Here is a 27,180-nt window from a genome sequence, read left to right as displayed (position 1 = left end):
ATTGTTAGCATGTGTTCTTGGATGTGAATGGAGTATTAATCCGTGCATCAAGAAACACAGATAAAAACGCCCTCAAATGTGTCTGTTCTGTAGAAGATGCAGATGTAAAATCACGACAGAGACTCGGTGTAAAAATAACCAGGGGGGGCTACTCACAGATGATATGGTGGCGTATTTCTCTGCAAGCTCCTGCTTGTGACGAGCCATCATCTCCTTGATCTCCAGCTCTTTCATGATCTTCTCTTTCTCCAGGTCCGAGTACTGCTCCTCGGCAATGGAGCGCGCCAGCTGCTCAGAGTCTGCCTTGGTCAGGGTGATCTCCAGCTGGGCGGCCAAAGAGTCTCTGTAAAGTCAGATAACATTAAGTTTGCGCTCTCATCCTCTCAGAGCCGCGCAGGTCCTATTACTAAGGACCCATCGCTCATGTTTTCAATCACCCCCTGGGCTGTCCATCTCTCGCACAGTAACCCAACAACTGCTGTGTCTACAGTATCAGTACCTGACTCCGTCACACAGTTTGTAAGCATGACAAAGTGTGGATAAACCAGTCCTGGATGGTATGCAGCGCTTTTATTACACGACTAACCCCAAAGGCTAACAATATAATGAAAACAATGATATGAAGGGCTCACCGCTCATCTTGCAGCTCTTGCACCTTCTGCTGCATCTCCTTGCACAGCTTGGCCTTGTCCTCACACTCCTCTTTTAGCTCCCGCACCTGCGTCTTGTACAATGTCTTTTCAGGGGACGGTAAAATGGCAACGTGTTAGTCAATATAAAGAACGGGTATTGGATGTGAGCTTCCTAAGACATAAGCGAAATACATTAACGGGATCTTTTCATACAGAGATGCTCAACACTAGAACCAATTCTGAATGGGGTTAAACGGGGTTTATACAACAAATCAATTCGCACAGGCAACCAGTCTTGTTCTTTATTTTGCTTTGGTGATCCCAGCTGCCCTAACAATTGCCCAGAATGACTAATTATCATTTTCTAGTTATTTATTTTCATATAAATTCCCATCAGCCATTAGTAAACAAGCCTGATATGTCTGGCACATGTATCACGCGAGGCATCTTGAAACCATAGATGACCCTAAAGATAACAAAGAATAATTCTGTTCTTTCTCCACAGGACTAAATAAACTAGAATAGGATCAGAGCAAAGGCAGCTCTGACCCCAACCATAATTTAAACACAAATGAAAGGAAATAAAAAAAGGGGCACCGAAGCCTTATTTTTTTTGCCTGGGACAAAGCATTTCTGGACAAAAAGGTTATCATTCTGTGCGGAACCCTCTCTGAGCTAAAGCATTGCTTAATTCAAAGTTTTAAAGGGAGCGAGGACAGATGTATTCTGAAATCCAGACATGAGCTTGTGGCATTTAAGATGACAGGAGTAAAAAAATGTGTAGTTTACCAAAAAAAAGTTTTCGGAATACAAGTAAGAATTTTTTGTTTCAAATTTTAGAAAAATGCATACAGAGAAATACTGCTCTGCCTCCAGCTGGTCTTGGAGTTCCTTCATTTGGCCATCTGCATCTTGACGTTCTCTGGAAAGTAATGTTGAAATGGTGAGATTTTTGACCCCTCTTTTTTTCGGTCACTTGATAACTTAGAGGGGGACATGCACAGTGCTAATGGTACAAAGCTCTGACAAATCTAGTATGATGACCGTTTACTTGTAGTGGATTTTAAAACAGCCCAAAACCATAACATTTCACCGGAATAAACCCCAATCTGTAAACATCGGAAGAAGACGCTCTAACTCGGGATGTTTGCCTCTTACTTGCGAAGCTCGTTGTTCTGCTTCTCCAGACTCAGTCTGATCTCCGTCAGGTGGTTGATCTCCTGCTTCAGCTGTTTCTCGGACATCTTCAGGCTGTTCACCTGCTGCAGCTGCACCTTCAGGTCGTTCTGCGTTAAGTTCCGCTTCTGTGTTTCTTGTTCGGTTTTCAACGTAAGGTTTTTCACCTAAAAACCCAGAACTGTCACACTCTGATACCACGCGCAATTCCAGTGCTCTAGGGTAGACATCACAGAATCCACTCGGTTATTAATTATCTTTTATATATTCCCAAATACATTTAGGACTAAAGAGTAGATGTGAGCCAGAAAGCCGGGAAACGGAATGAAAATACAGATGTTGGATATGCTGTGAAGACCGGGCCACGGAGGGGTAAACGCTCCGGGGATACGTTTCATTGCCGAGGTCTGTACTTACATCCTCCGTCAGTTTGTCCTTCAGCGATTCCAGCTCGTTGATCTTCTGTTTTGCCTGTTTAAGGTCACAGTCCAACATGGAGCATTGCTTCTCGGCCTCCAGCAAACTGTTCTCCAGGCTTTGCTTGGCCACTCGTTCCTCCTGAAGCTTTCTTTCCATGTCTGGCAGAAACACACAATTCCTCGGGTTTAAGCAGTTGTAGTAATCTGCGTACGATTTCTACACCTAAATGCCACAGACATGTTTTTCTATTTAAGGCCAATGTAGGAGGCCAATCTTGAAACAAAATAACGTATGGACCGAGAATGCAGACGTGCCGACACATGTGATTGGCTGACTGCCCAATGTATTGCGCAACAGTATCCAACATAACGTTGTTATTTTCCCCTATGTCTTAGAGCCGCTCTGGGCTTCAAGGCTTCAAATGTTACGTTAAATAAAAATCTAGGGGAAGGGTTGCATGTACGCAAGATAGAAACACAGACCATGCAAAACGCACACTTTAAAACTATCCACGATGCATGTGTCTTTCATTCACCTGGGAAGTTGTGCTGTTTAGACTTAAGTAGTAAAATGGGCAAACTGCTATTAAAGAGCAATAAAACAAAAAAGTGACTAAAAGAAGAATATGATCTGAATGGGGTCATCGGTCCTGTGGAATTGGCTCCGTTCCACCGGTGTTACCTCCCCGGCGGTGACGATGCGGTGAGTTTACCTTGGCTTACAAACAGCTAAAAAAGCTCTAACATGTCTTACGTGGGGTCTTTTTGCGCCAGACCCCCAGATAAAATCCTAAGTTTGCCTTGTAGGATGAGCCAAGCCCTGACGTCGTGCGACCTCCTGCCCCGTGCGGAATTGGATTCCTGTGGCGGAGTATCTCAATGATTCTAGTGCTGGCATGCAGTGCGTCACGGGTTCGGCACGACAACCACCGGCAGCTTTTCCAAAGGAATGGACAAATATTTAACTCTGTCACTTGCGGACAGGCTTGCGTGATATTCCTACAAACCTGTTCCTTGAGTATCTAGAACAAAATAAACTCCCGGAGACACACCGGGATTCACAAATAATCCTTAGTGCCTGGAGGATGGCCCTCGCGTTATATATATAGATCTACCTTTCATGGCTTCCGACTTGGTCTCCTCAATGGACTGATAGATTTTGTTCTTGTCGGCCAGGCGGGCCTTCGTGGCTTTGTGCTCAGCTTCTTCTTTCTCCACACTTTGTTGAAGGGCTTTCAGCCTGTACGTGAAATCTATTTCCATGTTACTTTTTTCCTACAAAAAATAAGAAATAAGAGGATCTAAGGAATGAAGAAACCTACAAAAAACAGGAGCGTGTGAACTACTGTGCTTTGTTAACAGGGTAATATTTACTAAACACTGTTCTGTCTAGAACTTGTTTTAGAAGAAGCACTGAAAACTTATGACTATTCGTTAAACCTCTTTGTTTTTATATATTCCTCTCATCTGCAGAAATCAGGTGGTCTCCGACTAACCCCTTACCAGGCTTATCGAGCACATGTTGAATTTTGTTTACAAAAGGTATGTAGGGTCTCATTCTATAAGAACAAGCCTGCATTCTGACACAGGGAGCTGGGATTTTGGTTGGTAATGTGAAAGACGTCCGCACATATTTATTGTGATAAATATATTAAAATGAGACAGGTGAGCTTATGTATTCTGGCCCAACTGCGGCACTAAAGACTCATTTACTTAATGTGTATGTTTGCAGCTGTGTATTAGTGTATCGTGACACATCATACACAAACTGTATGAAGAATTATTCTAAGATCATCCATTTGTGTTGATGTACAAATGCTTTGCAGCTGAAGTAAAAATTACTTCTCAGTAGATATATAGCACAATCACCACCATCTACCATAACAGTGATTATTTATCATAAACTCCAGGATTTGCAAGCAAAAACAGTGTGTGTATGTGTGTATTTGCCATTTTTGCCAATTCTTGTGCAAGCAATCTAGGGTACCTTCTCTAAATGGGACTGCCTCTCTTGAATCTGCCTCTTCTCGGCTTCTGCTTTCGCCAACAATTCTTTCCCTTTCTTTACGTCGTCTTCTAAGGCAGTAATGCGGCCTGTAAATAAATAAATACAACAATGCATGTGCGGCATCTTCCACAAAAATAATTCTTCATAGTTACACAGCGGATGATACGAAACCGTACAGTATACGTTACGGACCTGCCAGAGTTTATACCCACTATCCTTTTCTCACCCAGAATGTGTTTGGATCTGATAATACATTAAAGCCACATTGAGCGGAGCGGTCTCATTCTATACATATAAACCCCCCCCCCATGCTTTTAAATCTAATCAGGGCTCGCTGCTTGCACAGTGAGCTTTGGCCGCTTTGTAGTGAACTCCTTTAAAGTTGCGTTGGAGAAACAAAACTCCAACATAAAAAGAGTTCATCAACGCATCGCTCACACCGAGGTGACCGCTTGAGTTCTGTGCAGCCTTAACGACACAACGAGCTGGACCAACAAGACCCAACTTGTGCATAGAAGTGAACTGATGTAAGTTTCACATCCAATGTTTCCCGCTATGGGCATCTGCAAAAGTTTCCTCAACTCAAAGGCTAAACTGATTCCTACCAAGGACCCCCCCCAAAAGCATCCATATTTATCCAAGTCAAGCTTTTGAGGACAGTTCGCTCCAATGCCAGTGTATACTCAGTGGAAGAGTAAAGCTGGTCTGCAAATAGTGAGTTTGATTTTTGTTTTCACCTGATTAACGGTAACCCAACGTTAAACCAAGACCAGGCAGGCGCCCTACCCTGAAGGTCGCTAATGATTTCTGAGCCATGCGAGCGGTCCCTTCTCTCAGACTCCAGGGCTGACTGCAAGTTGATGAAGTCCTTTTCGAGCTTCAACTTGGCATTCTCCAACACGCAGGTTTTGTCCTGTAATTCACGGTTGTTTGCCTCCAACTGCTGGATCTGTTTAGACATCTCCGTCTGGGTTTTCCTCAGTCGGGCTGCAGTGTCGGACTCTGTGCGCAGTAAAGCGTTAGCTTCTTCAAGCTATACACAATGGGAGAGAAGTAAAAGAGGGGAAGATGAGCCACGGTGCTGCGGCGGTGAAATATCCTCGGTAAGTGTCCGATAACTTTGCTAGATTACCTGTCTTTGGAGCTGATTAATTTTCTCATTGGATATCTGCGAGTTTTGGTTTCTCTTCTTTAGATCCTCAAGCTGGTCTTTCAAACTGTTCACTGCCAAGAAAACACAACAACAAGCTTTCAAACCACCTGCTACAAAGTACCAACGTCAACCCGATATGGATTACGTTTACCAGGATGACCACCAACACACTATACCTGCCTGCAGATCACTATCGTTGCTGGGTATATATAATATATATATATATAATAATGTTCCTTAGCATATTCTATAAACAGCCATGCCGCACTTGTAACATGAAATCGACACAGTGTTTGTTTACTTTTTAAAGTAATGAAGCGCATAAAATGATAAAAAGGACCGAAAATCCTCTTTACCTTTTGCTTATGTAACTGAAATTCTACTTCTTATGTCCAGTTTACCCATTGTGATGGGGCATAAATGAATGGATAATACTCCAACATGTTTTAAGGAATTCTGAAGCCTCTGCCATGACCTTTTCTCCATGATAATTCATGATGAATAGATGATAATTCATTATCTCGATCAGAACTCCTCTCCCCGCCACTGTCTCCTCCTGCCAGAAATTCTGCCACTAACGGGGTACGTAAAAGTCGACAAAAGCGGGGAGAATTTGCACATAAATCCAGATGTCTCGTACCTACAGATTCATTACTTTTGAAGCTATGTTATGTATGTTTCTTTGACGTATAAACCTGTCAATGGCTCAGGGAAAGAGAGATTTACTTTATGAAAGAGGATGTGCTGTTACAGATGACGAGGGAATCTTTGTCTGAACTGGGAGGCCTTTTTCAGATGCTATTTGCTTCCGGATCACACTATACGTTTAATGGGTCAGTATCATTTAAGCACTTTACCATATTATATATATATATATATATATATATATATATATATATATATATATATATATATATATATATATATATATATATATATATATATATATATATATATATATATATATATATATATATATATATATGCAATCCAAAACCGCTGTTGCAAAGTATAACACCCGGCATCGCCATTACTAGCGTGCTCCCGTTGCATTTTGCAGACGGACGGCGGGCAAACCTTCGTTTTCGAGGATCCGTTTCTTTTCCGCCTCATTTTCGGCTTTTCTTTGGTACTCCGCGTTCTTGTGCTGCAGCAAGGCCTTGTCACGCTCCATCTGTCTGGATGTGGATTCGAGATTCTTCCGAGAATTTGCCTAGAAAAGGTAAAGAGTGAAAAGGAAATTGAGCCAATTTTACTTTGGTATAAAAGCAAGAAATCCGAAAGTAAATAATTCCATTCCCTTCCAAAAATACACCCATACCTCTTCATCCAGCTCCTTCAGGGTCTTCTCCAAGCGAGCGTTTATGGACCTGGAAATAGAGCATGAGCTGCTATAATACGGCTCATCTTTTAAAGGGGCATTTACACAACTAAATAGAACCTATTGCCGTATATTATTTGTTATACGAGTAAATATGATGGCATTACCGGTATTTGTGCTCCAGCTCGTCCTTGGCCTGCATCTCATTTTGAAGCTGCTCCTCCAAGCGGTGCAGAGCTTTCTGGAACTCCGCCGACTGCTGCAAAGGGAAAAATTAAAGTGTTTGTAGATGCTGAGAAATGATCAACGAGACGAGTATTATGAGCAAGTAAATGTAAAAGTAAATGAGTAAACCCTTGGACCAAATACGTCCTAGTGGTCCTCATCACACTACTAATAGACAGCACCTGGTCTACTATGTATCAGTAGATAACATATTTAATGGCTATTCTTGCACGCTAGGCACTTTTCTTTTCAGCCGTCGTTGAGCCTCGTGACAGAAGATGGGGCTACCGGTCACCGGACCCACTCAGCGACCTCTAAGCAGTTAGCCTGCAGGGGGCAGTAGTGAGAGGCAGTGAGGGTATTAATACTGACCGCACGATAAGAATGACGTTGGGGAGAGGCAGTCCGCGTGTCCATACCTCCCAAAGTCACGACTACATTTTACTTGGTGTAAAAGGACCCAATTAAAAATCACAGGCCACGGAGGCACCTGTATGACACCTGCGCTCACCTCTTTCGTTGGCTGTACGGCGGGACTGTTTTCATTCCCGTTCTTGTAAGGGTCGTTAAACAATCTGGATAAAATGTCAGAAGAAAGGGGAAGAAAAAAAATAAATAAAAAAAAGACATTAAACAGCTCCAGCCTCATAAAAATACTCGGCCAAAGAAAAGATTCCTGGACACTCTGCAGAACGCAGCGTATTTATACTATGTTTTAGCTTCTAAACAATGAACTCATGCGATAACACAGGGTGTATATAAACAGGGTCTGTTAATTCAGCTCAGGCTTTGTGATGTTTAATTCGTTCCCAGAAGCTTTAAGGAGGTGCGATGTGCTATTTGAAAGACACCCAGGGTGTGGGAAGCCGTTCCATGTTAACAAGCCGAGGGGTCCCCAGCTCAGTGCCTTAAGGCTGCTGCCTCTGTAGCCGATACGTTGCAAGGCGCGTTTCTGGAATTGGCGGTTGGATACACTTTACCAAAAACGCTATATATATTTGTCTGCTGAATCCAAGGTTTCAGCTCTCGCTGCATTTATTAACGCTTTTGATCCATACATTTCATAAGGATTTATTATGATGCATTATTGGTGTTAGGAATTGAATGCTTGGGCTGGAAATTGTAATATAATAAAATGTAATAAGGTTGGACATTGTTATTTGGGATCAAGACGAGGCACAAAACCATCACACGACAGGGAACTCAATGTAAGCAGACAAACATGAGTTTGCATAAGAAATTATACCCTCCGCTCTTTAAAACCATCCCCTCATACACACTATTTTGTTAGCAGAGGGTAACGGGGATAATAATGCAAAATAAAATGTTCCATTCGGAATTGTTTGGCAAATCCTTACTTTTTCCCTAAACTGAAAAGTTGCGTGAACGTGCTGGAAATGAAAGGATTACACGCCGGCCCCCTGCCACGGAATCTGCTCTGGTCATTACTGGAATACGTACAGATTTTCGCGGTAGTAGGTGAAACCTATGAAAGGCAGCTGGTTCCCCGAAAACGCTTTAGGGATCGGAAACGTCTCCACATCTCTCTTGTCGTCTTCGATGTCATCAAAATTACTGCTGTCGATGTCACTGCTCAGCTCCGGCACGACGGGGGCAGCCGCTAAACGGACAAAGTGCCGCGGGGGTTAAAATCTTTTTATCGCGAGCATTTCAAAGGCAAACTCTCATGAATATTCAAGTGTTCCTGGATCACAAAACGCGCCTGGGTTAGACATATGTCGCGGCTAAATGTATATGCCAATGTATGCTACTAGCCGGCGGCTTCTTCTAGAGGCACGGACACGAGCAGCACGAATAATTTATACGTAACAGACAGACCGTGATGTTTCAAAATGGGCAGACTAGACGGTCCGAATAATTCTCATCCGCCGTCAAATGTTTTGATTCTAGAACTCATGTGTTACTTCATTAATACGTATTTCTTGCGGTTGGTAAATGCAAGGACATCAAACAAATGCCCAAAACTGAATTTAACTACTGCAACATACAAAAAGGTTAAAGATTTTGTGTATCATTTTTCGCCAGTTTTCAGTACAAGGCATAATACCATGAAATAAATTATATATAAATATATATTATACATACACATTTATATATTTTGAGGTCACTTAGATGTTTTAATAGAAAACAAGGACATTTCTAAAAGTAACAGAAGGGTTTTCTAACAATCAATTAGCCTTTTAAGCTTAAACTTAGATGTGCCATTGGAACACCGGAGTGATGGGAGTGATAAAGGGCCATTGGAACACCGGAGTGATGGGAGTGATAAAGGGCCATTGGAACACCGGAGTGATGGGAGTGATAAAGGGCCATTGGAACACCAGAGTGATGGGAGTGATAAAGGGCCATTGGAACACCAGAGTGATGGGAGTGATAAAGGGCCATTGGAACACCAGAGTGATGGGAGTGATAAAGGGCCATTGGAACACCGGAGTGATGGGAGTGATAAAGGGCCATTGGAACACCGGAGTGATGGGAGTGATAAAGGGCCATTGGAACACCGGAGTGATGGGAGTGATAAAGGGCCATTGGAACACCGGAGTGATGGGAGTGATAAAGGGCCATTGGAACACCAGAGTGATGGGAGTGATAAAGGGCCATTGGAACACCAGAGTGATGGGAGTGATAAAGGGCCATTGGAACACAGGAGTGATGGGAGTGAAAGAGTCATTGGAACACAGGAGTGATGGGAGTGAGTCATTGGAACACACGCGTGATGGGAGTGATAAAGGGCCATTGGAACACAGGAGTGATGGGAGTGATAAAGGGCCATTGGAACACCGGAGTGATGGGAGTGATAAAGGGCCAATGGAACACCAGAGTGATGGGAGTGATAAAGGGCCATTGGAACACAGGAGTGATGGGAGTGAAAGAGTCATTGGAACACAGGAGTGATGGGAGTGATAAAGGGCCATTGGAACACAAACGTGATGGGAGTGATAAAGGGCCATTGGAACACAGGAGTGATGGGAGGGATAAAGGGCCATTGGAACACAGGAGTGATGGGAGTGATTAAGGGGGCACTGTATCTCTGATCCATTTCACGTTACTTTAACGGACAAAATTTACCTTTCTTTCTAAAACAAGGACATTCCTAAGTGACCCCAAACTTTTGAACACGTTTACGTATTTCCATAAACACAAACATAGAACTAAAACAAATTAGATTTTTTAGATAGATGATAAGCAAGGGAAAAAAACAGGTGTCAGAAAACATTTTCTATATGTGACTAGATATTTTAATCTAGATTGTAAGCTTGTGAGCCGGGCGCTCTTTACCTAAAGTATCGGTCTGTCTGTCAATCCTAGTTTATTCAGACCTTTTGAATGTGTGTGCTGTAACAATCACTGCGCAAATTGTTGGCGTTACATTAATAAAAATCAATAATACACACACACACACATAATAATACACACGCATACACACACACTATAATACACACACATATACACACACTATAATACACACATACACACACTATAATACACACACGCACATAACACTTACTTTCTCGAATGCTATCCCACGTCCACTGATCATTCTTGAAAAATGGGTGCTGCTTAATTTCTCCTATTCCATTTCTCCCCAGTCGCACCTCTCTGTACATAGCAAAAAGCAATGAGATGTTACACCGAGAAGACACACAGCCCCCTCTCTCCCCGACCCAGCGCGCAGCCCCCTCTCTCCCCGACCCAGCGCGCAGCCCCCTCTCTCCCCGACCCAGCGCGCAGCCCCCTCTCTCCCCGACCCAGCGCGCAGCCCCCTCTCTCCCCGACCCAGCGCGCAGCCCCCTCTCTCCCCGACCCAGCGCGCAGCCCCCTCTCTCCCCGACCCAGCGCGCAGCCCCCTCTCTCCCCGACCCAGCGCGCAGCCCCCTCTCTCCCCGACCCAGCGCGCAGCCCCCTCTCTCCCGACCCAGCGCGCAGCCCCCTCTCTCCCCGACCCAGCGCGCAGCCCCCTCTCTCCCCGACCCAGCGCGCAGCCCCCTCTCTCCCCGACCCAGCGCGCAGCCCAGCAGATGGACCAGAGATCTTCTCAACAAAGCCAGGTCTTGAAGTACCTGCTAACGCTGCAAAACCCCCTACACCAGTCCTCAATCCACAGGCTTCAATCCACGTCTACCTGCAACGAGTTTCATGCCACAGACTCAGAGGGGGGAAAAAACGAGGCTCTTAAAATGCCACGTGTGGAATGAAGCCGGTCTCCAGCTCGATTCCGTACGCAGGGGGAAGTTCAGCAAACACTGGCCAGATTTTCAAAAAAAAAAAAAAAAAAAAAAAGGATCCTTTCGAATATGACTGCCAAACCGTATAGCACTGCATGCGCATGGAGGCTCCACGCAGGAACGGCACTGCTAATTAACCCCTTCAATCAAGCCACCCACGCCGGTGTGGAAGTGGTTAAATAATAACGCAAGGTAAATAAACGTTGGACTGTACATTTCCAGGTATAGACTGACTGCCGGCTGCCGCACGGAGGTGTCGTGGGGCGCGAATGTTTACGCTGGCCGTGTCGGGTTCCCAGAACGATCCGAGGAACAGGCCGGGGGATTATCTGCGCAGGACGGAGGTGGGGAGCCGACTCAAACTGAATATCTCCTTTCTCACATGAAATATCTCCTTGTTCTCAAGTGCTTTTAGCACATTAAAACAACTTAGACATTCCTGGATTTAAGTAGTTAAAGCAAATTTTGGGCTTCCGTAAATCTTCAATAAATCACCAATACTAAGCAAACATAAGAAGATTTTCATGGATTTCAACGAGTTTTTTGTTGCGATAACGACAGCATCCCAAATAAACAAAGTGTTAAATGTGGAGAAACGGCTGGGCTGTTCCTGCTGCTCCACGATCACAATGGGGCAATAGAATAATAAATAATAATAATAATAATACTTTATATACATGCCCCAACTGACCTCCAGAGAGGCAAATAAGATCTGAATTCTTTACACGACAGATACCCTTCTGTGGCCATAAAGGGGATCTTTCTTTTAAAGGAAACAGAGTTACTTTTATTCTATAAATGAAACATGTGGGCATTCGGTGGGTAACGGTGACCTTAACTACGACTCCAAGGTCATGAGCACTTTGCCGAGGAGCAGCACAGACACGTTAAACTAAATATATATTTGTTGGGTCTTCTGGCTGTATGTGCTGTAAGAGGGGAAGGGCGCACGTAAAAACATACTAAATAAAAATAATTTATTGCGTTAAAAGAGAAAAAAAAACAAAAAAAACAAAACAGGAAGCCTAGAGGGCCGCAGGTCATCAACACACAGAGCCCCTTATCCTCCCACAAAGCCGCGATCCTGAATGAAAGTGATTATAAAGAAGTCTCCGTTCCTCCCGTCAATGCGAGCGATTCATTCGCGGCAGGCTGACCCCAACACACGACACAAACCTGTCTTTCTTAAGACAGGACCAACACCCAGCGGCGTGCTTTACGCCAGACACACACACTGCTCGGTATTCACAGGCGGATGCCGAAACATCTGGAACGTGTCTGGGGGAAACCGATGCCTCTTTAAAACATTTAAGATATTCTAGTTATTTGTGGACAATCGAGGACCTTTATGAGAGGACCGCACGGTATAGTTTCATTGGCCATAAAGTACGTCAAAGCGTTCCACGTCTTTATAATTCATACAATGACTTTTTCAGAGCAATCTCAGTACAGCTTGAAAACCCCCAAAGTATCTAAAAGAACCAACAAGTACAAAAATCATACAAACTATCACAGAAGAAAAAGGACGCCTAGAAAAAAGGCCACTTTCTAGCAGGGAATCACTGAACCAACGACATTCTCCATGATCCTGGGAGCCAAGTATTGGGAATCACAGATCCGCCGCTCCACTCCTTGGTTTCATTAGGCCAAGGCCAGTGCCATAGTATAAAAGCCACATTTCAGGGCTCTCTTACAAGAATATACACCAACAACACTCTTACAGGGCGTCTGTTTTTAAGCTACCACCACTGGGCTGCATGATTTTCCCCAAACAGTAGAGTTTTATTCCAAACGTTACCTTTCGGTTAAGAAGGCGCAGATGAGGTTCTTGGCCTCTCTTGATATTTCTACATCTTCGGGAAAGTTTAATGAGTTCTTGTGATCCATGATCTTACTGTATGTCCCCACAAGCGAGTCGGCATAAAACGGGGTATCCCCTAAAAATAGAAGAAAATACTTAAAATGAACAATATATATTGCATTTAAGGTGACTGTTTTTAGATACGAGGACAAATCTTTAAGAGATTATTCCTTGTGCGACGATCGTATGACATCTGTGACTGTTCTACGGGCTGAGGAGCCATCAGACAGTACAGAGAATGGTTCCATCTTATATTTGGGGTCGTCTTCTAATCAAATCTCAAATAGAGGTCTGACTACAAGACTGAGATCCCCCTTCTCCGACAGCCGGCACTTCCTCTGGGGCTTCTATGAAAGATCACTGGTGTACTCATTAATAGAAGCCCCGGCGGAACTACCGGCAGCAGCGCTGCCCCCACTAGACAACAGGGAGTCTGAAGCACGGGGGACAAGTCTAGGGATGCACTGGTAAGTCGGGGCATGTTAGGGTAAGAAAGAGTGGCATGTGGGGGTATAATGGTTTTCTGGAGACAGAGTAGCATGTGGGTGTTTAAAAGGCATGTCAGAGATCAAAGTGGCATATAGGGGGTGTATAAGGCATATCTGGGGGGCAGAGTGGCATTTTTGGGGGGCAGAGTGGCATATAGGGGGTGTATAAGGAATATCTGGGGGCAGATTGGCAAATAGGGGGTTAAAAGGTGTGTCAGGGAGGCTGACTGGCAAATAGGGGGTATAAGGCATATCTGGGGGCAGAATTACATATCAGGGGGGTAGAGTGGCAGGCCTGGGGGCAGATGTGCGTAACTGGGAGGCAGGTTGGCAAATAAAAGGAAATAAACAAAAAAAAATTCTCATAGTTTTTATTAAATATGAAAAAATAAATAGTCTACATGTGAATTCATATTTACTGGTAAAACTTTTTCCTATAGGGTCCTCTTATAGTCAGGCTTTTTCATTTTTTCCTAAATTAATATTCAAATTTTGGGGGGTTGTCTTATAATCAGGGTCGTCTTATAAATCAAGCAAATACGGTATATAGAGTTAAACAAACAAATAAGGATTATAATGATAAGAAAGGAAAAACGTATGGGACTAAAGAACGTTAAGCAAACATGTCTGAGAAAAGGGAAATATCATTACATGGTTGGCCAAGGCGGACAGAGACAGCGGCGGAATGGCGGAAGCCCTTCATTGGTGAGGACCAACGTTACTACAGCTTTACGTGAACTCATCGTGGCGCGGTATGACAATTACTCGTCGGCACCCGAGATCACTACAAAGGATGTGCTGCGCATAGTAAGCCTATCCCAAATAATAGTGCCCCCTGTCACTTTACAAGATGGGTACACAGTGACCCCCAAACTAAAAAAAACAATATACGCCAAAATATGCCAATAACATCATGTTATCCCCAATATATTTGCAGCAAATAGAAAAGAAAAAAATGTAAAACCAAAATATAGTACTAAAAAACATTAAAAACATTTTTTAAAAATCAATCTGTGTTGCCTGGTTTTATAGGACAGATGGATAGAAATATTCCTTTGCACAATTTGAATTTATGTTACCGCTCATTTAATTCATTTCAGTTTGATATGGAAGTAAAGCCACAGATGTCATTGAGTTTTTATTTCCTGGAATTCTTTGGTTGGAAGCTGCAAATGGGAATTCCACAGATAAAAAAGGGTTCAAATAAACGAAGCACTCTGCATGTGTAAGCAAATTATACCCGCTGCCCCCACATCATTAAACTATGTGCAGGGCAGAAAATACTCACCGACCAGCATCTCGAACAGGAAGACCCCCACTGACCACCAGTCACACTCTCGCCCGTAGTAGCCGTCCCCTCCTTGGGATTTCAGGACTTCGGGGGATATGTAGTCGGGGGTCCCAACGGCCGTGTCGCAGCGCACCATACCTGTCTAGGAGAAAGAACACATGAGGAACTTTCCAAAAACTCGTTCATTACCTAAGCATTGACGGCTACAGAAAAAAACAAACAGGTGTTCTATTATTTAACAACGGATATGCATTTACGATAACAACCACTTGAGAGAAATTCACATGGATTTTATTTGGGGGGGGGGGGGCTTGATAGACTTTTATACAAAATATCCTTTTTTGTTCCTGTGTAAGCACACACATCAGTTCTCTCCCAGACAGACTTGAGATCACGGCTCAGTCCCTCACTCCTACACAGAATAAACCCTCACTCCTACACAGAATAAACCCTCACTCCTACACAGAATAAACCCTCACTCCTACACAGCTGTTTCTGTTTCAGTGATGATTGTGTTTCAACCCACATTTTTAAATTGATGATCATTAGTATCTTGGTAAAAGTGTTCATTCATACACCTAACTTTATGCCTACAAAATTCCTGACTTTGTGCGTTTGCAAATTGATGGTGTTTTGAAGGCAAAGTGCGGTCACACCAAATGTTCATTGGATTTAGATTTTTCTTCTGTTCACTCACTTTATTAAACAATAAAAATTAAATATTAACATCTCTATTTTTGGAAGCAACCTTAAGTTACAGCATTTTTCACACCTGCCTAAAACTTGTGCACTGTAATATACTCCCTGAGCTTGTATTAAGCCAGACGCTCCTTCCAGTGGTTGTTGCTTTATTAATGCATCATAATATTCTCTGTCGTTTGGAGAGAGAATGTCGTTTGGAGTGAACACACTGCCGGGCACAGAGTATGTTATGCAGAAGATGCCCTCTTACAATACACACAATGAGCACTTAACAATTACATCACAAATTGGCAACAACAGTTTCAACAATACTTAAGCGGAATTGCACTGTCGATGCCAACATTAACAATGGATCCAATGGCACCTACGTTTATTTCACTGTCTCATAATAATAATAAAGCAGAACATGTATTAATTCAGATACAAATTCTAATGCCTCAAACTTGCATATGGCGTCTATTTTCCTGACTGACTGCACTTGTACAGTAAGTAGATCTATATCGATATCTATCTATATCTATATTACATAGCCCTCTTATACCTCAAGGAAAAATGAAATAATCAATGCCTCTGGAAACAGGACTCCAATCATATCTTTTCACTTACAAGGGGAACTGTGTTCTTCTGTTTAATGCATATAGATGTGTGCACAGGCTAAACAGACAGTCTAATGTCCTGCCAGCTCTTCTATAGAAGGATGTATATTAAAGTACTCAGGTGAGTAAACCTAACCCTCCGAGTACTTTAATATGGGAAACACTTTCCTGGCAAAGATGAAATTCATGGGAGTATACCTAGTCACTGATTGACAACTTAAGCAGCCAATAGGTGGCTATGAAATCGGCTCCCACTGAAAACAACGAGAAGTGCTTTCACATGCGAACACCACCCCCCCAACCCCCACCCAGCGTTCTCAGAGCCAGCGTCGGAGCACATCACATGCAGGATGCATTCGGGTGAACGCATCCCCTGCAGGGCGCTTAGCTGAGGGTGGGGAAAGGGGCAAATGCACTTTAACCCCTTAATGACAAAGCCCGTACATGTACGGGCTCAAAATGCATTGTTTTCATTTGGTTTAGGGACCGCCCATTGTCCTTAAGGGGTTAAAAAGGCACCACATGAAAAAGGGACCACTCAGCTATCACATGCAATAACGTGCATATGACGCTAGAGTGCCCCCTTAATATGCCTACATATTTTTTCTGGATATCACAACCAAGGACGATAATAGAACGACACGGCGGCGTCCATTTGGCTGTTATTTATGCCCCGAGTTTACTTCACTAACTCTCAAGCTGCTGTTGCTTATCAAACAAATCTAACTAAAAGCCAAGTACAAATCCCTTTCCTTATCTACCAACCCTCGCTGCCGCTTGATTGGCAGCATTTCATTATTGTGACAGCCCGGTCTTGCATACATCTGCTTCATGTTCATCTTATCAGAGATTTCCATGCTTTATCCTGTGTGTGACCGCTCCATTTTTGGCTGTTTCGTCATTCTGCAGCTAATTTCTGCCATGTTCCCGTCGCTGAACCCCCGTCTTATCAGTCTGCATGTTTGAGTGGAATGAGAGGATAATGGAACGTCGCAGAAAATAACACGAAGGGAAGAGCGCGGGCTGCAAACCCTGCTGTTGTCGCATGAAGATTTTTTTCAATTGTGGGCAAAACGCAAAGCGCCTTAACCCTTTTATACGCTAAACTACCAGAGCAATTTCTTCATGTTTTGGTTACGTCTCGTTAACTCTTATTTCCCTTTCTCATACCAGCACACGATTTTTTTTATTCATGACAAGTAGAGCTTTAAAAAAAAAAAACGTTTGACCCCCCCCCCCTTCCACCTCTGCAGCAATGCTAGCAGCACTCATACGTCTATTTCCCAAAGACAACCTCTGCATATGACGGTGAGTGCATGATGGACCATGGCGAGGCCTGTTCTGAGTGGAACCTGTCCTGTGAAACCGCTGTATGGTTTTGCCCACCGTGCTGCAGCTCAGTTTCAGGGTCTTGGCAATCTTCTTATAGCCTCGGCCATCTTTATGTAGAGCAACAATTCTTTTTTCAGATCCTCAGAGTTCTTTGCCATGAGGAGCCATGCTGAACTTCCACTGACCAGTGTGAGAGCGTGAGAGTGATAACACGCCTGAGACCTTGTAACACTAACGAGTCACATGACACCGGGGAGGGGAATTTACAAAAATGTGAGGGGTGTACTCGCTTTTGTGAGATACTGTCATTACCCTAACCCTATCTAATCAGGGGGTTTAGAACATTTTTACAAATTTTTGTTTCTTATTTTTTTTTAAAGCTTGGTCTTGGGAATAACTTACTGATTACTGTCTCTCTCTAGATCAGGGTGCCCAACCTGCTGCCCTCCAGCTGCTGCAGGGCTACATGTCCCATACTCCTCAGCCAGCCCTTAGCTGAAAGGCATTATGGGAGATGTAGTCCTACAGCAGCTGGAGGGCCGCAGGTTGGACACCCCTGCTCTAGATGATGATCACACCGAGAAGAGAGACAGAACAGGAGATAATGACAATGCTTACAAGCACTGTGTCACAATCACAACCATGGAAGTGCCAATTGATCTGCGTTGGGCAACTTTGTTCGCGAAGGGGCAATATACATTTGTCATTGGCGGGGTTCTATGTTACACAGGAGGATCCCTTTAAATGTTTTCTGCTCCGAGGACACTCGCCAATGAATTGTGAAACCGCAGAGGCACGTCACTGTATGCGGTGATCACATCGAAGAGAATATTACATTTCCAGAGCTCATCAAGTAAACCGGAAATAAACACGGGAAGCGTTTAGTAAGGGAACGCAGGAACAGACGAACGGCCACAGATTCCCATCTAAAGCTCAGACTGTAATAAAGTACCGCTGGCGTAGACCTCCCCTCGGGCAGAAGAAAGTAGAGAGGAGGGGATCCTGGTGTACTCTGACGGCACATACATTAAAAACGATCTGTTCTTTCTTTTTTGGAATTAAACAGAAAGAAAGAGAGAAGAAAATAATGAAAAATGCTTGTCGTTCACACATTGTATGGTTTTGTTGATTTATAAGATAATGCTGCCAGACTCCAGAGTCCCAACACCCGCAAAGTCATTATATTCTTGACTTTTAAGGATGTCATGGAGTACTGCTGCTCAATGTTACAGACTTCATTTTAAATGTGTGTATTTTTTACTTATTTGTTAAAGTAAATTTTATTTAAAGTTTATTTGATTAAACTAAATAAGTATGATAAGTGAAGTGAATATTGTCCCTTTAACACACAAACTATGATGCTGTTTTTACACATAATGAAAACTAGGCTCAAGCTAATAACATTTAAAAAGGACTGGATAGTAAGATCGCAGGAGCAGGGCTCTTCTCCTTCTGTACAAGTTTGTTATCGTGCGACTTGAAATTATCCCACTGATTCTAAACCGCTCTACTGTATCTGCTGGCGCTATATGTAAAAAAATGTAATTTGTTGGTTAAATACTTGATTTATTTTTTATTTTTGTACTGGTAAGCATGGAGTGACTGGTTCCATTTATAACCCGAGGACATTATGCCACCCGTGGTCCAGGCTCTGGCATAGTGGAAAGGCGTTTCATAAAGTGATGGATCACACGTCGCCGCCTGGCAGATTTACAAACGGCTCTGCGCGTTGGCGAGAGAATTCCACCTGCTTGCCTGCACTGTAGTTTGATGGAGGAGAAATATTGGCCACGTCGGGGTTTAGGCCCTTTGGGTCCATTAAAGGGACATCCCGTGCACCAGAAGCGGTCCGGCAGAACTGGTTTGTTGAGCCGACTCCAGCCCCACTCATGCTCTAGCGACTGAATGGAAGCAAATCCTCCGAGCCGTGTTCCAACATGTGGCGGGAACCCTTCCCAGCACCGAAAGCAGAGACCACATCCATACCAACGCTCAGGATTTTGGAATGAGATGCATAATGACACGTGTTCACTTCTGGAACAATAACACTGAGCGGAAATATCAGCCTTACAGCTTTAACACCTGTACAGAAATCAGCACTGCAAACATGTTTTATGCTGTCTGCCCCCCACTAAAAAAGCCTCAGCGCTTACAAAACTTTTTAGGAGTCACAAGGGCCTCTAACTCAAAGAAACGTGATTTCACAATCCCACAAGGTACACGACAAGGGCTGTAAAGGGGTTCTGCAGAGATTCACCACGTTGACATTATGAAATATTTACTAAAGCTAATCATTGCAGACGTTCTGCTGTGAGGTCAGTTAGGATTTCCGGAACCACAATTAATAATCTGCTTGTAGAGACCGGGAATGCACCACTAGGTGGCGCCACGTCAAGCAAAACAAACCCACGAGAAGAGCTTCTCATCCCACAATAAGCTATCAGTCCTCCTCCTTCTAGACGTGGAAACATGCTGGAGGTAAACACGCCGGTACATTGTGTACATATCTGCTCCGTGTGCGTGTGAAAAGGTTATTTGAGGTACATCATGTGAGTAGGGGAACATTTCACCCATCCTTATTTCATACTTCACTGTGTACTGAATGCACCAGTATGTACAAAGCATTAGCTTAATGCACCAATCAACAAACGTACTTTAGTTATACAAGATCAGCTTCTTACGTTATGTAACATGATGACTTCGCACAATCACCATCACCCCGTATCTCATTCACAGGATTCATTACGTTCCTGTAGCCTGTCCCAAAAAGCAGAGGCAGACAAGTCTACGGAGTTACTTATTCAGCAAGCTGCATATCCGCTCTGCATTAAGATCCGCGTTAGAAAACCATTAATATGGTTAATTTCTAGCCTACATTTTAATGTCACAAGGACAGTCCGAGAAACCATGCGGTCAGACATTTAAAAACATCAGCTCTTCAGTGTTCATCTGCGAAGATATCCGTGTAACGCCGTGTCTTATGTGCTTTCCAGCCGGTGATCAAACAAGTTCTACCAGATACCTGACACGTCATGCCTTACAGGACAAGCTCTGCACAACTTAACAGAGCCTGCATATGCCAGCTATAATGGTTTCGTGACAAAGTCTAAAAAAAAAAACCATAAAAAACAAAAACAAAAAAAAAACATTTTGTTTTTTTTAACGAATGCATATATTAAACTGGATCAGGGCAAGTAGACTTTCTTTAAAAAAACAAACACGCGACACAATGATTATTTTCGCCAACATGTAAAGAAGCGATGCTGGCTTGCTTCGGGTCGGGCGGAGTCCAGGCAGCCTCATCGCCCTTGTAGCAGAAAAGGCCCGGCGCACCGATTCCCCATTACGGGCACTTTGCTTATAAATTTACTTTTTATATGCATTCTCCATCGGTGGGGCTGCATAGGGAACCGAACCAAAAAGCACAATGTGTGACAAATATTCAGTTACAGAACCCGATTCCCACATTATTTATATAAACTTACTTCATCCATCTTCATACACGTGCCAAAGTCTGCCAGCTTCAGGTGCCCATACTTGTCCAGAAGCATATTGTCGGGTTTCACGTCCCTGTGGATCAACCCCATGGAATGTATCGCGTCCAGGGCCAAGACCACTTCGGCAGTATAGAACTTTGCCCACTTCTCGGGCATGTCGTAGTTGCTCATAAGGTTTACGAGGTCGCCCCCGGGCATGTACTCCATAACCATGTAGAGGTATTTATCATCTTGAAAGGCACAATGCAGCTGTAAAGGGTGATGTAAAATCATATGAGATCCTTTGCAAAGTTCTGCTTAAAGTAGTAAAAGAATGAAAAAAACATGTAAATGTAAGTGTTCTGTAACTCGGGCCGGTTTGCAACCAATGTACTAAAGTGCTAGTCCCGAGGCTAAACAAATATAGGGCCGGTTTAGGAGACAAGTCACGTGGATCGATACAGATCAATCGATGAATCGATGAAAAAAAATAAGGCACTAGTAATAAATATGTTTGGGGTCATGGCTACCCGACTTGTGCGATTTGTCCAGCCCCGGTTGGGCAAACATCACTCAGCGACAGTAAAATTGTACGCTAAGATCGGGGCAGTAGGAAGCCAGCGGGTCTAAACGTGATTTAATGCCAAAGCAAATGAATTAAAACGCATACATTACCTGAACTACCCATGGACTGTTCGCAAAAGCCATGATGTCCCTTTCTTCCCAAAAGAAGGCAGAGTCGGATCTTTTAATCATTTCAAATTTACTAAGTAATTTCATGGCATACACCTTTTGTGTGGTTTTGTGACGGACCTGTTAGGGAGAATAAAAAAAAAATACCCAGAGATTAACGTGCAGTATGCTCTGTAAAGCTACTGCGCAAACGGTCCACATGATAGTTGAAGCATTGTAGAGGGAGCGGCGGAGAAAGGACGAGAGGAGAGAGCGCGCGGGGAAAGGACGAGAGGAGAGAGCGCGCGGGGAAAGGACGAGAGGAGAGAGCGCGCGGGGAAAGGACGAGAGGAGAGAGCGCGCGGGGAAAGGACGAGAGGAGAGAGCGCGCGGAGAAAGGACGAGAGGAGAGAGCGCGCGGAGAATGGACGAGAGGAGAGAGCGCGCGGAGAATGGACGAGAGGAGAGAGCGCGCAGAGAAAGGACGAGAGGAGAGCGCGCGCAGAGAAAGGACGAGAGGAGAGCGCGCGCGGAGAAAGGACGAGAGGAGAGCGCGCGCGGAGAAAGGACGAGAGGAGAGAGCGCGCGGAGAAAGGACGAGAGGAGAGAGCGCGCGGAGAAAGGACGAGAGGAGAGAGCGCGCGGAGAAAGGACGAGAGGAGAGAGAGCGCGGAGAAAGGACGAGAGGAGAGAGAGCGCGGAGAAAGGACGAGAGGAGAGAGAGCGCGGAGAAAGGACGAGAGGAGAGAGAGCGCGGAGAAAGGACGAGAGGAGAGAGAGCGCGGAGAAAGGACGAGAGGAGAGAGCGCGCGGAGAAAGGACGAGAGGAGAGAGCGCGCGGAGAATGGACGAGAGGAGAGAGCGCGGAGAAAGGACAAGAGGAGAGAGCGCGGAGAAAGGACGAGAGGAGAGAGCGCGCGGGGAAAGGACGAGAGGAGAGAGCGCGCGGGGAAAGGACGAGAGGAGAGAGCGCGCGGAGAATGGACGAGAGGAGAGAGCGCGCGGAGAATGGACGAGAGGAGAGAGCGCGGAGAAAGGACAAGAGGAGAGAGCGCGGAGAAAGGACGAGAGGAGAGAGCGCGTGGGGAAAGGACGAGAGGAGAGAGCGCGCGGGGAAAGGACGAGAGGAGAGAGCGCGCGGAGAATGGACGAGAGGAGAGAGCGCGCGGAGAAAGGACGAGAGGAGAGAGCGCGCAGAGAAAGGACGAGAGGAGAGAGCGCGCAGAGAAAGGACGAGAGGAGAGAGCGCGCAGAGAAAGGACGAGAGGAGAGAGCGCGCAGAGAAAGGACGAGAGGAGAGCGCGCGCAGAGAAAGGACGAGAGGAGAGCGCGCGCGGAGAAAGGACGAGAGGAGAGCGCGCGCGGAGAAAGGACGAGAGGAGAGCGCGCGCGGAGAAAGGACGAGAGGAGAGCGCGCGCGGAGAAAGGACGAGAGGAGAGAGCGCGCGGAGAAAGGACGAGAGGAGAGAGCGCGCGGAGAAAGGACGAGAGGAGAGAGCGCGCGGAGAAAGGACGAGAGGAGAGAGAGCGCGGAGAAAGGACGAGAGGAGAGAGAGCGCGGAGAAAGGACGAGAGGAGAGAGAGCGCGGAGAAAGGACGAGAGGAGAGAGAGCGCGGAGAAAGGACGAGAGGAGAGAGAGCGGAGAAAGGACGAGAGGAGAGAGCGCGCGGAGAAAGGACGAGAGGAGAGAGAGCGCGGAGAAAGGACGAGAGGAGAGAGAGCGCGGAGAAAGGACGAGAGGAGAGAGCGCGCGGAGAAAGGACGAGAGGAGAGAGCGCGGAGAAAGGACGAGAGGAGAGAGCGCGCGGAGAAAGGACGAGAGGAGAGAGAGCGCGGAGAAAGGACGAGAGGAGAGAGCGCGCGGAGAAAGGACGAGAGGAGAGAGCGCGGAGAAAGGACGAGAGGAGAGAGCGCGCGGAGAAAGGACGAGAGGAGAGAGAGCGCGGAGAAAGGACGAGAGGAGAGAGAGCGCGGAGAAAGGACGAGAGGAGAGAGCGCGCGGAGAAAGGACGAGAGGAGAGAGCGCGCGGAGAAAGGACGAGAGGAGAGAGAGCGCGGAGAAAGGACGAGAGGAGAGAGCGCGCGGAGAAAGGACGAGAGGAGAGAGCGCGCGGAGAAAGGACGAGAGGAGAGAGCGCGCGGAGAAAGGACGAGAGGAGAGAGCGCGGAGAAAGGACGAGAGGAGAGAGCGCGCGGAGAGAAAAGACGAGAGGAAAAAGGAAGAGAGGAGAGAGAAATAGATTTTAGCTGAGGCATTTTCCCAGCAGCGGGTATAACCTCGAAAACTATCAAGCTTCTGTTGCCGCTGTGGTGGCAGAGAGGTTTATATTAATGTAATATCCAATATTAAAAATAATGATGTCACCAGGTTGCTCAGAAAATACTTCTTTTAATAAAATGATTTTATGGTGAATAAACAGTTTTATGGAAAAGACTGGGATGGAGTCTAGACGAGATGACACACGGGCCCAACCTAGCAGCCTGCGGCAAACAATGGTAATTATACCGGTAAGACGGGTCAGACAAGGTACCGCTGTGATATAATACAGAGAAAAACAACTGGGGAAACTAGATTCATATGAAGAGAAGTTTGGCCTGCGCAGGCTGGGGTATCTTTTATACTTTTATATGATCTGTATATTAGTAAAGAGCTCTTATTTATTATTATCAGAGAAAGACCACTACCATTCAACTGCAAGCGTTCAACAATGACTGGGAAGTCCAATAGGAAATGTTTTTACCTTTGAGGATTAATTACATTGCGATATAAAAAGACTAATCCTAACCATTTAAAGGTGCTGTTCCACTTATATAAAGCATAAATTGCACCAACATGCTGAGCAAATATAGCTATAAGCCCCAGAGCCATATATGTAATTATATATATATATATATATATATATATGCCGTATTTGCTCGATTATAAGACGACCCCCCAAAATCTGAATATTAACTTAGGAAAAAAAGAAAAAGCCTGAATATAAGACGACCCTAAAGGAAAAAAGTTTTACCAGTAAATGTTAATTCATGTAAACTATTTTTTTAAATAAAAGCTATGATTGAGAAAAATATTTTTTTTGTTTTTATTTCCTTGTATTTTCCAACCTGTCCCCCAGTTACGCACATCTGCCCCCAGGCTTGCCACACCAATATGGCACTGTGGCCCATGATATGCTTTTTAACCCTCTATATGCCACTGTGCCACATGGTATGCCTTTTGACACTGTGCCCCATGGTATGCCTTTTGACCCCCTATGTGCCACTCTGCCTCCAGAAATGCCTTATACCCCTATATCCCATTCTGGCATTTAGGGGGTTAAAATGCATATTATGGGGCAGAGTGGCATATAGGGAGGTATAAGGCATTTCAGGAGGCAGAGTGCTCTATTAAATGCCCCCTTAACGCCACTCTGCCTCCTGAAATGCCTTATACCTCCCTATATGCCACTCTGCCCCATAATATGCCTTTTAACCCCCTAAGTGCCAGAGTGGCATATAGGGGTATAAGGCATTCCAGAAATGCCCTATGCCCCCATTTAACACACACACACACACACACACTTACCGGTGCTTCCAATGTCCTGCTGTATTGCCGGGGCAGCGGGTTGACGTCTCCTTCCGCTGCAGCCGGAAGGAGGTGGAGTTGGCAGCGGGGGTTGTCTGCGTCCGTCGCGGATACCTTCCCCGGCTGTCAGAGATCAGAGTGCGGCACCGGTGCGGGGAACTCTGATCTCTGACAGTCGGGGAAGGTATCTGCGACGGACGCAGACAATCCCCGCTGCTAGCCACACCTCCTTCCGGCTGCAGCAGACGTTGTCTACGCGGATCACGTAGACGTCAACCCGCTGCCCCGGCAATACAGCAGGAAGCACCGGTAAGTGGGGGGGGGGAGACAGGAGGATCCAGGTCCCCTGCAGCGGTGCGGGGGATCTGGATCTTAGTCTCCTAATCAGACTCTATTTGAGGTCTGATTAGAAGACGACCCCGATTAGAAGACGAGGGGTATTTTTCAGAGCATTTGCTCTGAAAAAAACCTTGTCTTATAATCGAGCAAATACGGTAAATATATATAATCTTCAGTGCTACCTAAGCCAAGGTAGAGTCACCAAGTACCCCTCCATGCCATCACCCTTACTCCTGAGCACCAAGCTATGATGCCGGTGTCGATAGGCCAGTGGGAGATCAGTGATCGTTTAACTGGCCAATAGAGCAGCGGTGCTACAGGGATCCTGACTGCCTGAAAAGCTGACTGGCTCCCTGTTATGTGGCAGACGGGCTGCTGATCCCCGGGAGCTGCCACGTTAGGCCTTGCCTTCCCCCATCTAACACCCTTGCTAACATTTTGTTATAACAGAATAGGTTGAACAGCTCTATAATCCCAATGAATTCTATGTTTCTCGCTGTGTGATGAGACCTTAACAGTTCTATCTAGCAGATAAAGGACTAAGGTCAGGGAAACACATGGTTAATAGAAGAATGAGGAAGGAATCACAAGTAAAAAAAAAAAAAAAATATGTATTTTGATCTTCACAAACAAAAAGAAAAAATCTAAGCAGAGCTCATGCGCAGCTAATTTTTAATCTTTCCACTGTTTAAAGGTCAAGGAGGCCTGATGTAAGATAATCATCCATAGCAAAAACGCTCTGCAAATAATAGAGGAGACATTTCTGAGGAACAGTCATGTTACCGATACAGTGGGAGAGAGACATAGGAAAGCATGGGGACGGAGGGGAGAGATTAAGGCAGAGGAAAAGGGGGATATGCTGGGGAGGAAGAAGCAAATGAGTTTATGAAGTATAAGAAAAAGGACAGTGTCTCGGCTGTAACGTCCAAGCCGGACACTCTAATTAGTCTAAATCTATGGAAGAACATAGTGTTGCCATAAAGAATCTGCTCAGTGTGGTGTTTGAATGGAAAAGCCATCCAAAATATCACAACTGACAACAATGGCGGCCTCCAGGTCTGCAGATAAAGGGAGTTTTATTGGAAGAGAAAGGAAAAAAGTCCGTTATTAGACAATGTTGGCCTACATTACCTTATACAGCGCTGGGGTTTAGCCGCATAAAGAATATGTTTTTCCATGGGACTTCTCTTTTAGGTAAGTATAGCGTAGGGTAGATATACGGTTTGAGTGACTCTTGGTATATATTCACGTTCACCCCATGGAACCTCGTTTCACCTCCACATGCCCGAGAGACGCGAGAGGCTTTTATCTGAAGCTACTCACGTTAGATTTGCGAGTTAAAAGAGGATGCTGTGAAACCTTTACTCTGTGCTTACCAACTGGACTTCACCGAAGGCTCCTCTCCCGATGACTTTCACAACATCGTAGTCTTCCGCTTTCATTTGCAGCTTGCGGACCTCACTCACAATCTTTTCATCTAAAAGCAAACGCATTTGTTCGTTTTAGTAAACTCCTTTCAGTCTTCAGTCACGTTTCCCTCTATACGCTTATATACCGTACATCTCCAACGTTCTATTTAGAGGAAAGAAAATACCACCTTTGCCTCCAAACGAGTGCAGGCAGAATGATTATAAAGCCAAATAAATATACCATTCAGGGATTAAAGGATAAAGTTT

General features: G+C 44.9%; 1 protein-coding gene across 1 annotated transcript in view; it reads right to left on the bottom strand.

Moving 5' to 3' along the window:
* The window catches only part of LOC149288355 (rho-associated protein kinase 2-like), a 37,198-nt gene extending 10,237 nt beyond the window's left edge, over positions 1–26,961 (bottom strand). Inside the window, exons 1-20 of the mRNA XM_089491885.1 lie at positions 26,881–26,961; positions 21,603–21,740; positions 20,937–21,197; positions 14,819–14,963; positions 12,980–13,118; positions 10,464–10,555; positions 8,396–8,555; positions 7,446–7,509; positions 6,877–6,968; positions 6,710–6,758; positions 6,466–6,601; positions 5,368–5,459; positions 5,022–5,268; positions 4,215–4,321; positions 3,343–3,502; positions 2,226–2,386; positions 1,791–1,975; positions 1,485–1,554; positions 633–736; positions 157–343 (exon numbers count right to left, since the gene is read on the bottom strand). Of these exons, the coding sequence (XP_089348011.1) occupies positions 157–343; positions 633–736; positions 1,485–1,554; positions 1,791–1,975; positions 2,226–2,386; positions 3,343–3,502; positions 4,215–4,321; positions 5,022–5,268; positions 5,368–5,459; positions 6,466–6,601; positions 6,710–6,758; positions 6,877–6,968; positions 7,446–7,509; positions 8,396–8,555; positions 10,464–10,555; positions 12,980–13,118; positions 14,819–14,963; positions 20,937–21,197; positions 21,603–21,740; positions 26,881–26,946 (2,655 nt within the window). The 5' untranslated portion in view covers positions 26,947–26,961. The remainder of the gene's footprint in view (positions 1–156; positions 344–632; positions 737–1,484; positions 1,555–1,790; positions 1,976–2,225; positions 2,387–3,342; positions 3,503–4,214; positions 4,322–5,021; positions 5,269–5,367; positions 5,460–6,465; positions 6,602–6,709; positions 6,759–6,876; positions 6,969–7,445; positions 7,510–8,395; positions 8,556–10,463; positions 10,556–12,979; positions 13,119–14,818; positions 14,964–20,936; positions 21,198–21,602; positions 21,741–26,880) is intronic.
* Between the last annotated feature and the right edge of the window lie 219 nt (positions 26,962–27,180).

The sequence above is a fragment of the Sceloporus occidentalis genome, unplaced genomic scaffold (assembly GCF_023333645.1).
Source record: "Sceloporus occidentalis isolate IW3139 unplaced genomic scaffold, rSceOcc1.0.p SCAF_52, whole genome shotgun sequence".
Lineage (NCBI taxonomy): Eukaryota > Metazoa > Chordata > Lepidosauria > Squamata > Phrynosomatidae > Sceloporus > Sceloporus occidentalis.
The sequence above is the reverse complement of the archived record's forward strand: the minus strand, read 5'-3'. Positions and strand labels throughout refer to the sequence as shown.